General features: G+C 30.6%; 3 protein-coding genes across 5 annotated transcripts; all 3 read right to left on the bottom strand.

The window, feature by feature from the left end:
• Positions 1–1325: 1325 nt before the first annotated feature.
• On the bottom strand, positions 1326–5335 carry LOC136785738 (putative gustatory receptor 28b). 2 transcript variants are annotated; one of them, XM_066746976.1, is made up of 6 exons: positions 4868–5335; positions 3925–4305; positions 3142–3523; positions 2999–3067; positions 2272–2361; positions 1326–1451 (listed from the first exon to the last, which is right to left on the bottom strand). In XM_066746976.1, the coding sequence occupies exons 1-6, from the start codon at positions 5104–5106 to the stop codon at positions 1395–1397; spliced, it is 1218 nt and encodes a 405-aa protein (XP_066603073.1). In that variant the 5' UTR covers positions 5107–5335; the 3' UTR covers positions 1326–1394. The 2 variants fall into 2 exon arrangements, with proteins under 2 accessions (XP_066603073.1, XP_066603072.1); XM_066746975.1 differs by lacking the exon at positions 1326–1451 and adding an exon at positions 2016–2202.
• Positions 5336–6843: 1508 nt separating this feature from the next.
• Positions 6844–9698, bottom strand: LOC136785593 (D-3-phosphoglycerate dehydrogenase-like). The gene is given in 8 exon segments (XM_066746725.1): positions 6844–7441; positions 7552–7564; positions 7567–7772; positions 7848–7896; positions 7899–8202; positions 8411–8562; positions 9118–9258; positions 9563–9698. Coding segments are annotated over 7 exon segments (1008 nt in total). The 5' UTR covers positions 9253–9258; positions 9563–9698; the 3' UTR covers positions 6844–7292.
• A 414-nt stretch (positions 9699–10112) lies between these two features.
• On the bottom strand, positions 10113–12744 carry LOC136785592 (kynurenine/alpha-aminoadipate aminotransferase, mitochondrial-like). 2 transcript variants are annotated; one of them, XM_066746723.1, is made up of 9 exons: positions 12679–12706; positions 12528–12609; positions 12300–12465; positions 12036–12222; positions 11792–11908; positions 11412–11735; positions 11157–11283; positions 10837–11045; positions 10113–10496 (listed from the first exon to the last, which is right to left on the bottom strand). In XM_066746723.1, the coding sequence occupies exons 2-9, from the start codon at positions 12607–12609 to the stop codon at positions 10443–10445; spliced, it is 1266 nt and encodes a 421-aa protein (XP_066602820.1). In that variant the 5' UTR covers positions 12679–12706; the 3' UTR covers positions 10113–10442. The 2 variants fall into 2 exon arrangements, with proteins under 2 accessions (XP_066602820.1, XP_066602819.1); XM_066746722.1 differs by having other exon boundaries at positions 12528–12744.
• Positions 12745–15414: the final 2670 nt, after the last annotated feature.

Genomic DNA, 15414 nt, shown 5'->3' on the forward strand with positions numbered 1-15414 from the left:
GAGTGCACTTCATAACTGCAACAGACACCAAAAGTTATTGCCATTATCTTATTACTAATTACTAAAAACATCTGTAGATAGAAAGTATCGAAGACTGTTATATTTCAGCTGGAGGATTTACCTGCATTCTTGGTTTTGTCAAGGTTGCATATATTGCCATTGCTAAGATCTATATGAACACTAAACATAAAATCTTTAGGAAAACGTAGATTTATAAAAACCATCATTTCAAGAATTTACTGATTATTTTGCAAAGAATAAACTTATTGAATGTCTGCATGGACCTTATAGAAACTAATTAAATAAATCTCACTTTTATTAATTTGGTGAAAAGTCAGTAACATCTTTTACTTATTAATATCTATTCTTTAACCTAGATAAATATTTTTAAAGGCAAAAAATAATGGAAAGTATTTACAAAAAACTTTTTATTCACAACTTAATAGTCATTGTATACAAAAAATCAAGTTATGATAAGTTAAACTTAAACAGATTTTTTATGTTCTTATATATTTTATCTAAGCCTGAATGTTTATTTATAATTAGTATACCTTGATCGGTTTAACAGTCTTAATCTTTTTTGCTCCTGGCTTGCTCTTATCTTTCCATAAAAATAGGCCACCTGGCTCATCATTTTCATTGCTTCCCTTTCTGCATATCTATTCATATCAAAATATTTCCTTACGTTCCTTCCACCCCTTTTGCTTCTTCTTGTTTTCCCTAGGAATACATTTAACGTATAATACTATACCACGTTTAACTTTCAACTATATTAATCTGTAATTTTAGATTTGTATAGCTTATTCTTTTGCCCTTTTCATTAAATATATATATTTAATGAGAAGTAAGCATTTTTCACAAAAGCACAGTTACATCTCTCAGACAAACTCTCTCTCTTTTTCACTGAATTAACAAATTGAAGAAAAATCTTACTTCTTTTCTGTGGAGCTTCTTCCTTTTTCATCTCTTGCTGCTCCTGTATATGCTCATCTTTTTTGCCCTCATCTGTACACGTCAAAATATTAATCTTAAATTTTATTCATTTTTTTTAATATATCAATATTTTATTATATCGCTTTTAATGCTTTAGCTTTACCTTTATGGACCTTTTCCTCGTGATTAGGTTCCGCATGGTCAGAGCTGTTACAGGCGTTACTACTAACTTTTTCCATCTGTACATAAATAAATAAATATGCCATTAATGTTTCATGAATTTAAAATTATTCATAATTACTGTTGATGCTTACTTTTTTATCTTCCGACATGTTTTACGTTGGTTGGACGAAAAAACAATCAAGCGATAGAAACGATACAACGATCAACAGGAATGTAACGAGAGCAACGATACATTCATTTGAACTTGAAGCTTCTGAGTTCTTTTCTTTTCCTTCTATTTAGGCTAGGTTCAGCGATATATATCCAGCAACTTCTACCTTACGAATTGTGAAGCACTGTAAAGTAAATAAATTAATCAAATTCAACTAAACAATACTAATCATTGGTTCGCGAATACATTGTTAAACCAACTTCTGCCTCTCGGTGCGCACGCGCAGCAAGTGCAGCAAGCAACATCTCTCAACTTGGTATATCAACCAATCATAACTGCCAATAATAAATTAGGATGTTTAGAAACACAGAAATCTACAATGATTTCCGTCTTCTTCTTCCGCGCATATCATACATGTGTTTGCACATCCATTATGCATCTAATCCTAATTCGAAAAATTCTTTTTCGGCAGTTGTGGAGTTTTTTTCTATGCAATAAAAGGGAATTCTCTCATAAACTCTTTAAGAATTACAAGAAAATTTTCAAAACATTCAAAGTTCCAGAAGGAACTCATTTTTATTGTCACAAAAAGAACTCCAGAAAAATTCTTCGTGCTACCAGGGTACTCCATAAGTAGTAAATCTTCAATGTGTCTGTGTAATCTATCTGATCAATTGTGATAACAGGTAATATAAAGTAATTTAAAAAAACTATACACTAAAATGTTTATTAGCATATGACCTTTTATTTTATTATTAGTTTATTGTGTCAGCGTTGCTCTAACCAAAAGATAATAGCTATCCTTCAAAATTCATGCATCTTTTTTTTATCAATATTGTTAAACTTATATGTATATTTAATGATTAATTTGTATTAGCATGTCCCATTTGAAATTGAACCAGAATAATCATGTATGATGTTACCGCGGCAAGTATCTATAAGGAAATTAGTGATGGTATTTATCGACAAAGCTAGATTAAACTGAAATAATGTAAATGTCTTACCATATGCAGAAAAGAAGAGTTGAAAGGAAATAATTCGTATGCCGTAAATTCGATCTTCCAGTGTAAAAGTTGCAAAGAAAATTGTTTCAACTGTATAAAATTTAAAAAAAGCTGAGTCAATAACAGCGTTGTTTCTAATCCTATCAAATATAACATTCCGTTTAATCTATTATATTATTAATCCAATACTATAGATGGAAAAAGACGTTTCTCAAACGGGTACCAAACACACCTTTAAAATTTTATTTACGTCTTATTGAATAAAATACAACTCAAATATAAGGCTTGAAACACTGTATAGAATTAAAACGATATAATTTATAATATACAGGGTGTCCCGTTTAAAAGATAATATAGCCAAATAAGTTGTAAAAGAAATTACTTATGAATAAATTTTTTTTTTTATAATAAAAGTGAATATACTTGACTTTGAAATTTTATTCGATTGTCACTCTGAATGTCTAAAATGGAACATGGAATAAATATGTGAAAAGTACAGATAAATCGATAAAAAATTCCTATTTATGTTTCGTGACGTGTATGTACCATGAGTTGTGGGCCATCCTGTATAAATTATAAATCTAGTAAATATCAATATATAACAGAATCGTACCGCATGAAAACCAGATTGTTATTTAAATAAGTCGTAAAATTGTGGTTTTTAATTAGTAGCAAAAAAGCCAATAAGATTCGTTAATCTCCACAAAGTTTTAAAAACAAATACTACCTCTTTCTTAATGTCCTCCCCTATTGTAGAGTCTAGTAACTTATGAGTAATGGAACCTGTTTTCCTGAACTAAAAAAAATCAACATATATTTATAATTGCTTAATTATGAATATATAAAATATTATTTATTAAAAATGCAAACCTGTTTGGTAGTTTCCGTATTTTTCAGGGTAACAAGGATCAAGGGATAGAGAATACTAACTAAAACTAACCCGATATTTATAATTTCTAAGCAATCATTTTTTACGGTACCTCGTAAGAAGGGCGTAATGAAATAATAAGCGTTGTAGATTAAACTGAAGAATAGAAAGCTTGTACCAAATATAATTGGTAAAGCATAAAAATCTGAGATTTTGCTGCAAACTTCGCAAAGCATTTCATGGATATGTTTGAGCTGCTGTAAACGTTTAACTGATTTACTGCTTATAAATATACGACGTGTTTGCTGTAATGACCAAGCATCGCATTCTGTCGTCCAATTCATTCTTGACATATTTAAAAATGCACGATTCACCTGCATAAGTCTTATAAAACAATTATTTGTTAAATAAAATTAAAACCTTATCTATACAGGGTTTGCCACTTATTAAAATGTCCGAATGCAAGCACGTAAAAGATCGTTTATTTTTATTTATTGAAATAATAATTAAAAATATAAAAAAGTTTCATTATAAAATCTCTTTACCATAAATATTGTAGGAGATTTCAAATAGATCTTATGAAAAAATTTAAAGAAAGATATTCAAATTGCATCTTTGCGTTGTAAGTAGCGCACCCGGTTTTATAATAAACGGAAAAAAAATCAGCTGTAAATATTATATTTTCATTTTGCAAAATTGCAGTGCAAAAAATTTATCTTTTAGGTTTATTAAAAAACACTGATTTTTCTCCGTTACTTGATTCTTTATTCCCCATACTACTTTACCTTGTATTTAAATAGGATACAATTAAATAGTATTGTATGTAAATCCAACCAATGAGAAATCCTGGTATTAAATAAGTGAACCAAGCAACTGGATTACTGGAATACGCTGTGTAATCCGTAATACAAACAGCAAGAAAAATAATAACATTAAAGGAAACTAAAAGCAGAGTCTTGGTAAGAAACAAATGACCTTCAATTGGTAGATCAATTTTATGAAGTTGATATCTTATTTCTAAAGCTCTGTTGACAATTTTGATCCAAGAATTCTGTTCCCAGCAATAGTATAAAAAAATGACGCTCAGACATAAACAGCCTAGAATTGACTGGCCTACTCCAATGCCCATTGTTAAAGAAGACTTAAGTGCATATTGTAAATTAAGCCTGAAATTATTAAATTTATATGTTTATCTATTACGCAAATTTTGTTTGCATATTGTTCAGAAGAACTTACCATCTTTGAAGGTAGAAGGGGGAGTTTTTGGGGTATCATTGTTGACCTTGTGTCATGGAAAATATCACATATATATATATATATATATAATTATTATATTAAGGGATGTAAACCGAAGTAGCATTTTGTTAAAACTCATATACACCATGCTACTTGACCACCTTGCTGGCTTCTTTCCGGTAACAAGTAGGTATGATTTGTTGATGTATATTATTTTTATTTTTTAATATACATCTTTTCCAATGACAAACCCAAAAACCCTCCTCTCTGAGGATAGTATAAGTTTTTCTTAGCAATATGAAAATAATTAACGATTTTTTGGAAATTCTTATTCCTACGTATGGACATTAAATTTGTTGTATTCGTCTTTTTTTAGCAGTACCAGATTAGCATAATTTTCAACGAAAAACTATTGTAAGACCAAAAACTAATTTTGATTTAACACTTAAAATTTCCAAAAAAAGTTGTTTCACTTTTTGTATACTCAAGTACCTAGCTGTTATACACAAATTTAGTGTACTGATCATCAAGATAACTATAGTCAAATTATACACATTCCCCAATTTAGAGTAAACAAGCTTAAAACTGTGTTCGCTGTGAATATTATAAGTTCTTGAACTAATAGTAGGGGTAGCGAGGCCTATCACTTTAAACAAAATTATACTCATTTTAAATATCCAGAATGAGTTAGTCTTATGTTTTACTTTCGGTAAAATTTGTCTTTTGGTCATTTTAATGTATTTTGCATTCTTTCTGATTATCGATTAGATAGATGCATATTTATATATATATATATATATATATATAAATCCAGCATACACTTTAAACATTGTTATTGATAATACGTACAGTCATTCATCAAATCGATTGACCACATTTACCCTACGATAAAAATTGCATTATCAACTGGTTTCTACTTCCAAAAAATATTGATATAAAAATATACTAAAACGAAATTGTAGGTTAAAATATACATTAAGCAACAGAGCACCACTATTCGAATGAATCATTTCCATACTTTTATAATTCACTTTTCTAAACCCTTTTAAAGTCTATATGCTCATATAAATGCTTAACACGCAATTGATTAAATTATTCAGCTCCTATATACACTGACTCTTGGGAAAAATTAGTTAAATATTTTAACGTGTGACATTTTATTTATTCAACACGTGCCTTTCTGGAAAATTAATTTTCAACGTTTTAATTCTTCATAAAAAGCCCATGTCAGCAATTTAAATTAATGATAAAATAAAGTTATCTTTGTGTATGTTTATGTTATGTCCTTAATATAAATAATTATTAGTTGTGCCCTGGATAGGGTAGAGCGAGATAGTTAAGTCACGGGATCGGTCGAGCAACTCATATTCTACCACAAAAACGAAACGCATTATGATTAGAAAATTTCCAATAAATGCACGATTTGATAAATAATGCTCACCTGTACTTTGATTCCCTTTCGATGTAGTCGTAGAGATATTCGTTTAAATATTCATTAATGCGTGCACATTAAGAGATACTAATTTATTGTACGCGAGAAACGTTGCTCCAATTTTTCGATTTATTTCTGAAAATTCAGTGCACTCTTATACATTCGGTGCTACCCCTGTGAATTTTTTTTATTTTCTCTTAGCAAAAATTAAATGTTTAATTCAAAATAAAGAATGAATTAAAAAAGCAATTCCAACGGAAAACGCTTGATAGCTTCGGTAGAAGAATTTTCATTTCAAATTGACAAACTGACTGTCAAATGAAAAAAAGAGAAAATTGAAAAATTGTAATCTTCAGAAGTGAAACCACTGAGAATTTATTGTAAATCGTGTGTGTAAAATAAAACAGTTTGTCATGTACTCCACGTAAAATTAATACATTTGAATTATCTGTATAAAAAAAATTTACTATAAATTTTCAATTAATTTACTTCTATATAGTCAACGTTTAGCTCAACTTCTTTGTATATATATGTATAATAATATACCTAATATGAATAGTACCTACAATTTTTTATTTAAATTAATATTATTGCAGTTCTCTCTCTAAAAATGGGAACTTACGGCGTATGGAGCAACGCGTCTGTGACGTGTGGTGAACAGTGAGTGGAACACGGTGGAATTGTCACCGCGTCGTGTCCCTCTATCAGCTCGATACGCTCAACGACGACGCATGCTATTAGGCACATGTCACTCCACACCACACGAGACTGAAACTCGAGTGTTTTCCAACTTGTCTAAAAATCGACACAATAAGACACAAATAGTACGTCTTGTATATTTGTGTTGATTTTAACATGTTGCAAAAATGCATTTGACTACAATGTTCTCTAGATATAATATTTATTATAAGATTGAGGGTTTAATTATTATATATACGGTATAATCATTTCGATAGAGATATACACATTTTATTTTAAAGTATATAAAAAAATAAAAAAAACGCACTTATATATAATTAATAATAAAAATTATTTTTCTGATAGAGGTAATGATTTTGTATTATAATTGTCCTATCGCACGTTACTTTCACCAAACAATAATGGCAACGTCAGTTTTTACTGCAAGAGCTTATATTCAAAGAAAAAACATTATACAAGAACAATACAAGAGAAATCTTTATACAAATATAGTATGAACATATATACAAATGTATGTACAGAGAGAAGTATTAATTAAGGATTTTCACGTGTAGAGCCTAGACTTTAATAAGTGAATGCTACAATAACTGAGGCATAAGAAATTTTTCGAGTTCCATGTTGTAACAGTAATAATGAATTCTTGCTAGAACTTTAAATATACCATAGAAAATGTCTTTTAATTATTATAAAGATTTTAAGAAAGAATCCTTTTTTACTAGTATAAAATCTGCACAACAGCTGTCCTAAAATAATTTGTCGTATTAGTTGGGAATATACTCGATAATTTTAATTTTCGGTGGATTCAGACGCAGTCAGGACCGATGGGTTAACGATACCGTCAACCTTCGTATATTCCTGGGACTTTCCTGACAGAGCCAATAATTGTTCAGCAATTTCAACGGCAACACGCGCTTGGGCTTCCTCGGTGCTGGCTCCTGCAAAACAAATAATCACTCTTTTATAATTGTCATGCATTTATTAACTGTAACATATAAATATCAAATAATAATGTGTAATAATTATTAATCTACTGAATTCCACCTACCTAAATGAGGAGTATAGCGATAACCTTAGGGTGTTTAATCAACTCAATAGTCACAGAATTTTTCGGTGGCTCTTGGACGAAGACGTCCAATGCTGCTCCACCACAATGACCAATATTAATTGAATGTAAAAGAGCAGCTTCATCGACTATATCACCGCGAGCAACGTTGATGATTCTCACATCTCGCTTGCACCGAGTCAATGTTTCAGCGTTGATGAAATCTGAAAAATAACATTCTTTAGCATGACCCAACGTGTTAGCAAATTTTACATAAAAATTCTAAAAAAAGGACCAACTCTTGGTCTGTGGTATCAGAGGCGTGTGCACGGTTATATAATCCGCCACACTGGCCAAATCTCGTGTAATTCACGCTTCTCCACCTTAAGTTGGGGAGCAACTTGGTCGGACAGTAGAGGATCGAACGCTACAATTTTCATACCAAACGACTGCATTCGTGCGGCAACTTCTCGTCCGATTCTACCAAAGCCAAGAATCCCCAAAGTTTTCCCATAAAGCTCAAAGCCAGAGTACAGCTTTCGGTCCCATCTTCCCTCTTTCAAGGACTGCACAGCTTGAGCAACGTTTCTAGCCAGCGATGAGATGAGAGCGCAGGTTAACTCACACGCGCTGATGCTGTTGCCTCCAGGTGTACCGAATATACAAAATAACTTTGTTAGAAATTTCAGATTCATCGAAAATAAAATTAGACATAGCTTGATCACATATTTGCGTATTACGAGAAGGTAGTGTCTTGGGGCTTTTTTAACATTACTTGCCATGGAAACACTATCTTATTGTCTCTTAATTTCTTTTATATGATATATCATAAAAATAACTGCATACAGCTCGATCAACTTACTTCAGCACTAACATTCCTGAACGTGTGACAGCTACCAAGTCAATATTATCAATTCCAGTACCAGCACGGCCAATAACCCGTAAATTGGGTACAGCTGCTATAACATCAGCGCTCACTTTCGTTTCGGATCGAACTATTAACGCATCGTGTTTCTGAAAATGTCAGTTTTTCTTTAGTTTTATATGCACTATGTATTAATGTAACAATTAGAAAGAGTAAAAGAGAAGTTTTAGTTATTTCATTAGGTTCTTGGAAAAGTCGTTATGTATTTTTGTGATATATAGCGATTAAAATATGAAATACGACTTTTTTTACAGCCTGATGCAATAATTCTTACGTATATAATATGTATTAAACTAATAGAGTATATATATATATATATATATATATATATATATATATTGTATTAATTAACTCTAATTTTGGTACTTGATTGCATGATCAGTGAAAGGGCAAAGGTCCGTCTGGCTGGTCAAGCCGGATGCAACATGCATAGCATATATATGCGTATACATACTATATATACAAACTGAAACTAACGCGGCTTAAACTCGGATTGAAACTTGAAACAGCGATGTTGCATACATAATATATTAATAGTTGAAGATTCTCTCTTAAGTAGGATTTTGGAAAATCAAGCAAAACATTTACAGCCGTACATATATACATTATAACAGTTGAATTTATATTAATTATATATTTGTTACCTGAAGCTCCTGGATAAGTTCATCCTTGGGCAATTTGTATTTTAACGTCACTGGAATACCATGATTGGTAAGCAGCTGGACACAGGAATCATCCGCTGGATCACTTATCAGAACGCTTTCAATGTTGATAGACATATTTTCCTTCAATGACAAAAAGCGTCTATTATATAGAAAATGTTAATGTTACTTGTGTGACTAATAGATTAAGCCAATAAAACTTGTAAGTTATAATATTGTTTCCGCTAAAAAAAATTGAAAATAAATAATTTTTTCACTAAAGAATCTAATCGTGTTTTGAATACGGAACACATGCCAGGAAAAAAATACAACTAACGTATATATGAATATCATTTACAAGCAGTAAATATCACCGAATACGTGATCAGATTTTTTGCCAAGTGAAATTGAAACGTTATCAGAAAGAGAGAAAGAGAGGTGACAGTACCTTGTACAAATATCTTCTTGTTTTAGCCTTGTAATGGAGTTCTTCCAACAAAAACAAGCAATTGCAAAGTCACTGGGTAAGCTGCTATTCCATTAGTGTCCATTAGTTGCAAGGAGTCTATCTTCTTATATACTGGAATCCCCACCAGGCACCATGGAGCTGACATTGCAGTCATAAAGTCATAAATACATAAATGCTTGAAGTTGGAGGTACCGCTTTAGGTATGTACTACATACAGAGTGCACTGAGTGCAGGTAACGCAGCGATGCGTGTCCTTTCTACCTGTTTATTGCTACTTTCCTACTCTGCAGAAAATTGATTAATGTGTAATTCAGATATAGTGTAGTATATGAATTTTTATATCAAAGTACAGAGTAAAGATAACCGAACCACACAAGAATCAATTTACAACACTGTATACATATGAAGCGAAGACATATAAAATTAGCTTGACTGTAAAGCTTGAAATTCAATAGAATGTACCAAATTTGTAAGTTTCACTAAACACACAAATTGAATCATAATAGGTAGAAAAATTAGTCCTTGGATCTTAACCATAAATGTCCTGCAAATAGCAAGAGCCATGATTTATTAGATACTTTCCAGTAATTCTCAATAGGTATAATTTTCGTACCCAAATAACCGACCGACCCTTGAAAGCAGGACTTGGAAATGTTTTCACTTTTCAGCTGTTTGATTACTATGATCATTAATAGGAAATCGTATTAGTGCGACTATAGTGAATAATTGAAAAGTGAAATTATTTTCGAGCTCTGTTTTAAAGCTTAATTTTATCGAAGATCTGCGCGGTATGCAATCACAAGACTATTACAAGTAGAGTAGTATTTTTTAATTAAATTTTCGCTCTTCGCGATCAATTTCAGCGAACTCTTGCCGATTCCTCTTGTATAGCTTTTCTTACTACTGCTAGTCCCTGAAACCAAATATATATATAGTTCTTATTATTTTTAGCTATATAAATATAAATTTTTAGCAAATTAGAGAATTTATGAATTTTCTTTTCAATGTAGATTTTCAAAAGAAATACTTCATTGTTTCATTCTGGAATTATAACAAATATAAATATGTTGACAACCCTTGATTCCAAATTAATGTGTATTAATAATTAATAGCATAATAAGAAAAGTGATTTTTTTTAAACTCTCTATTTGCTATAATGTACATGTCGTACTGTTTTTTAACAGATATAATGAATAGTTTGATAAATATTCAGAGAATAAAATTTCCATTCTAATATAAAAGTGTTGAATTACTTTATCGATTTCTTCCGGAGTAGCATAGCTGTAACAGATTCTTAAATATTGACTAGGCTTATCCGGATCGACATTGAAGGCGTTACCAGGAAGTACGAATACTCCATTTTTAACACAATTCTTCATTACCATATCGTAAACACTATTAACTCCATTCACTTTAATCCAGAAGAACATGCCCCCCTGCGGTACATACCATTCGGCTAAGCCTGGAAAATAAAATATTAAATAATTTGATCAAACAATAAAAGTACGTTACATTAATATATACGTAGGCTAATATTTCAACTTGTATAAAAATGACAAAAAAATTAACCTACCAGTAAGGTGTTTTTCAATTAATTCTAGCATAACATCACGTTTTCTCCGGTAAAAAGCTTGAATGGTTCGAAAATGGTCGTTAAATTTTTCAGAAGTCCACGACTTAAAAAGTTTGTACATAAGCATCTAAAATAATTATTTGGATCAAGTGTATAAATATACATGCGCGCACATGAAGAATGAATAAAATAAAAATTTTCGTGACACGTTACAGAAATATAATATATAAAACTGAAGAGATGAGAGGGGAATACCTGTGATAAAGAAGATGTGTGTAGCAGAGTGCTTTCGACGTGAAGAGTTAATTTGGCAATAATTTCTTTATGAGCTGTGACGACGCCGAGGCGAATTCCAGCGCTCATAATTTTGCTAAAGGAATCCAGCCTTATGACACGACCATCCGTGTCTAATGAAAGGAAAGACGTTGGGTATTCGTCCATGAAGTGAAGAAAGTAATAAGCGTCATCCTCAAGTATGATGAAGTCATATTTCTGCGCCAGTTCATACACCTCTCGTCTTCTCTCTTCCGATAATACTGCACCCGTTGGATTAGCACCAGTTGGATTAACGTATAATAGCTGTTTAAGAAACATCCCCTTTAAGCAACTAAATCATTGTACCAGAAGAAACGTACTTTCGGTAAAGGTAGCTTCTTTTCTAGCCTTCTCTCGCATTCTGTCTTTATCTCTTCAGGGATCACTCCATGTGCGTCTTGTTGGATCTCTATATAATCTGGCTGCAAAGGGGCTACCTAACAAAAGCAATAAATATTTAATTTAACATAAATGTTATGTATAGTATTACATGTGAATATACATATATATAATTAATCCAACTGCTTTTTGTGCCTATTTCTATTTTAAAAATCTATCAATTACCGAACTTATGATTCCTGGATATGTTGGAGCTTGAATCATAACAGGCTGGCCTTCATCGATAAACATGTCGAAAACTTTTGATGCTCCATTTTGTGATCCTGGCGTAATTAAAACATCCCAGTCGTTCCTTTTCGGCGAATGCCAATATTTTTGAAATGTTCGGTATTGTTCAATCAGAGGCGTAAACCTGTATATTAATATTAGTAGAAAAAATATAAATATTTAAAAAATATCTTTTGAGAGATTGTTTATAAAATTAATTACCCTTGAGATGATCCATATTGCAACGCTTGGGCCAATTCTGTATTTTCAATTTTATGCTGGACGCTATCAGAATAAGTCACTGTGATTTCTTTAAAAGGAAACGTTTCGGTATTAGGCATACCACTTGCTAACGATATAGCATTGGGTGTTGCAAAAAAGATATTTGCTACAATGAAATAAGAAAAATTAGTGGATTCGCAAAGAATAATAAAGCACAGAATCACTCACATAATTTTCTAATTAAGTTCACTCTTCGTCTATTAGTTACGCTTGCAAAATACTTGGAGTAGTCCAATACTTTTTGCGACATCTTAATATAATTTACAGTTCACTAATTAGAGTAAAATATCAAAATTGGAAAAATTAAATTTTCTCTTACATGTGTTTAAGTATCTGGTAAGGAATATAAAGACAGAATGGTTCTTATAAGCTTTCTGTAGCCTCACTATCAAGGCCAAACTGGGATTAGATAAGACGACGCTGTGAGTAAAGTAAATTTTACTCGATACACAAATATCATAGTTGGTACATAACAGTGTTATGTGTGAATCTTTACAGATCTTTGCTTCATGATTAAAATTCTCTCTCTCTCTCTCTCTCTCTCTCTCTCTCTCTCTCTCTCTCTTATAATATTAGAATAATAATGATATTTGTTACAGAGCTCTTATGAAGGATTAGGAATTATAAAAAGTGGAGGCGTAATTGGAAAATAAATTAATAAATTGGAATCTGCAAATATATATTTGTAACATTTATTCCAATCCATTAACACCTTGTACGTACATGTACGTACAAATCATTGTGTGTGATAATCACATGAAGCTACATGGGTGTATTTTGTTTAATGTAATTGTGTATAATTTTGTTATGTTTTTCTACTGTAATTTTTGTTCATTGCTGAGATCGATCTTTTGTAAATTACATAACATTGCTACATATACGATGTATGCAGCAGTTGGATAGCTAATCGTATTTATTGCACGATATAACACTTCCAATAGATACCGACAGATGTTCGAAGAGAATCAAAACAAAATTAATTGTACTAATGTCAATAATAATAATTCATGAATATTTTTATATTATTTATATTTGGTTGATTCTTTGGCATAAGATAAGCTAAAACAAAGAAATAAAAAATGCAAAAATTCCATCAAGTTCGATACATTTATCTATAAAACGAAGCAATTTTACTTCCAATGAAATATATTTGTCCATTTATGACACTGTTAATTTTTTATTGTTAATACTTTTTTCGAGATTATAGAAATATTTGTTTCATTTAACGAGTAGTATTTCTAACGAGGCCATTCTTAAAAATAATTTCTCTCTCATACACTCATTTCCTTAACTAATTATTTCTTCTGTGTGCCTATACACAAACATACATTTCGGTTTAATACATGAGCTATTTTTTTTAGCGTCATTATTTACAAAAATGGAATACTTTTCGACTTACTGTTACTATTTGTAACTTCGCACCTAAATACATTTCTCTTTGTTATCTTTCATTATTAATATAGTTAACAAACTTTTATTTATTTTTACGCACATTTTAAAGACTTACAAACAATCATCATAACGTAACATATTCACTTGCCTTACAATTTTTTCAGAATTTCGTTCGCTGATTGTTTTTCAAGCTGATATTGTCCATTTTTTGCAAAAGAAAAAAAAAAATAAATAAAGAAAACAAGGAGATGTAAAATATCCTTTCCCAGTTATATCGAAATTAATCAGAATTGTAATAGGTTTGAAATGTATTATTTTAAATACAATTGAAGGATGATTTGCATAATACCTGCAGATATTGCATATTTTTTGCCACGATCTAATTGCCTATGTTAATACGTGCTGTTTAATTCCATTTGAAAGTTTTAATATTATTATATTGATAGTTCAGTTATGAATTTAACTTCTCTAAAAAAATGTCGTAAAACCTTTCATTGGAATTGGAAGAGATTGATTAAAACTGATACCAATTTGGGCATAATTAACTTAAAAAATTGTATTATTATAATAAAATGGATGATTTGGCTCGCAAAAGTCTTATTTGTATATAAGAATGTTAATATTAAAAAGTATAATGATCGACAGTAAGTAACTATTGATGAGGGATAACGGTTGAAACAGTTCGAAACACACTTGATGCGAGTTGATGTTGATATTCGGTACAACCATAAGAAAGTCTAATGATTAGAAAAATAAAATAGGAATTTTTAGTGTAATGAATTTGAAAAATATAATATGACGTTTACACTAATTTAATGTTTTACAAGATCTAAGGCATGTAAAAATTCCCTTAGGCGAATGATTCTATCTGGGAAGTTTATACACAATACATACTATAGGTATAGGATAACAATAATTGGCCATTTAAATTCTTAAAATGTCTAAATGTCGAAGAGTAGAAAAATTATAAAAGTACGAAGAGGGTTTAGAAATCTCAGTGTTAGGTTGATAAATAGAGAGGACGGGAGAAGTATGATTCAAAAAAAGAACTAGCAAGAAAAATGGTATAAATGCTTTATCATATTTTTTTATGATAACCAAGACATGCAATCAGTCTAAATTGTCAAGAATTAATATTTCAATTTTATGAAAATTTTCAGTCTTGGTATAAGCTGCTATATATAAAATAGAAATTAAATATTTTCAAGCATTTTCCAGCATTGAGTTGATAAAAATTCCAAATTTATAGAAAAGCAAGAAAAGCATGGATGAGATAAAAAGACATGGAAGCAGAAGGTGAAAGGGAAAGGAGAAATATAAACAAAGAAGGATTAAGAGATGCAAATAGCTCTAAAAATGGAATAGCTAAAAGAAAAGGCACATTTGCCTAATGGTTAGTAAAGATTTACTATAACAAGGTTGGAAAGTTTACTATTATACATTTTTCTAAAAAAATATATATATACTTTTTGTATACACACGATAAAGATTAGGTGATATAGCAATTTTGATAATAAGATAAATGTAAGAATCTGACTTTGCTATATTAATTTCTTGTAACTAGATCTTCAGGAAAATGTCAATGGTTCCTGTTATTGAAACAATAATATTGAATAAAACTTATGGATTTTAGCATCTTTAATTAGTGTAAAACTTACCGTTT

Source organism: Prorops nasuta, unplaced genomic scaffold (assembly GCF_024137725.1).
Source record: "Prorops nasuta isolate Cenicafe-Biocafe unplaced genomic scaffold, Cenicafe_Pnas_1.2 PNAS00003, whole genome shotgun sequence".
In the NCBI taxonomy this organism is placed as follows: Eukaryota; Metazoa; Arthropoda; class Insecta; order Hymenoptera; family Bethylidae; genus Prorops; species Prorops nasuta.

Coding starts and splice junctions, on each gene's coding strand:
- LOC136785592 (XM_066746722.1), bottom strand. CDS start 12,609: ATGTCGCAAAAAGTATTGGACTACTCCAAGTATTTTGCAAGCGTAACT. Junction 11,284..11,411: donor ACACATCTTCTTTATCACAG/GTATTCCCCTCT, acceptor TAATTATTTTAG/ATGCTTATGTACAAACTTTT. Junction 11,046..11,156: donor AATTGAAAAACACCTTACTG/GTAGGTTAATTT, acceptor TTTATTTTCCAG/GCTTAGCCGAATGGTATGTA.
- LOC136785738 (XM_066746975.1), bottom strand. CDS start 5,106: ATGACCAAAAGACAAATTTTACCGAAAGTAAAACATAAGACTAACTCA. Junction 4,306..4,867: donor AATTTGTGTATAACAGCTAG/GTACTTGAGTAT, acceptor TAATAATTTCAG/GCTTAATTTACAATATGCAC. Junction 2,362..2,998: donor GGGAGGACATTAAGAAAGAG/GTAGTATTTGTT, acceptor AATTTTATACAG/TTGAAACAATTTTCTTTGCA.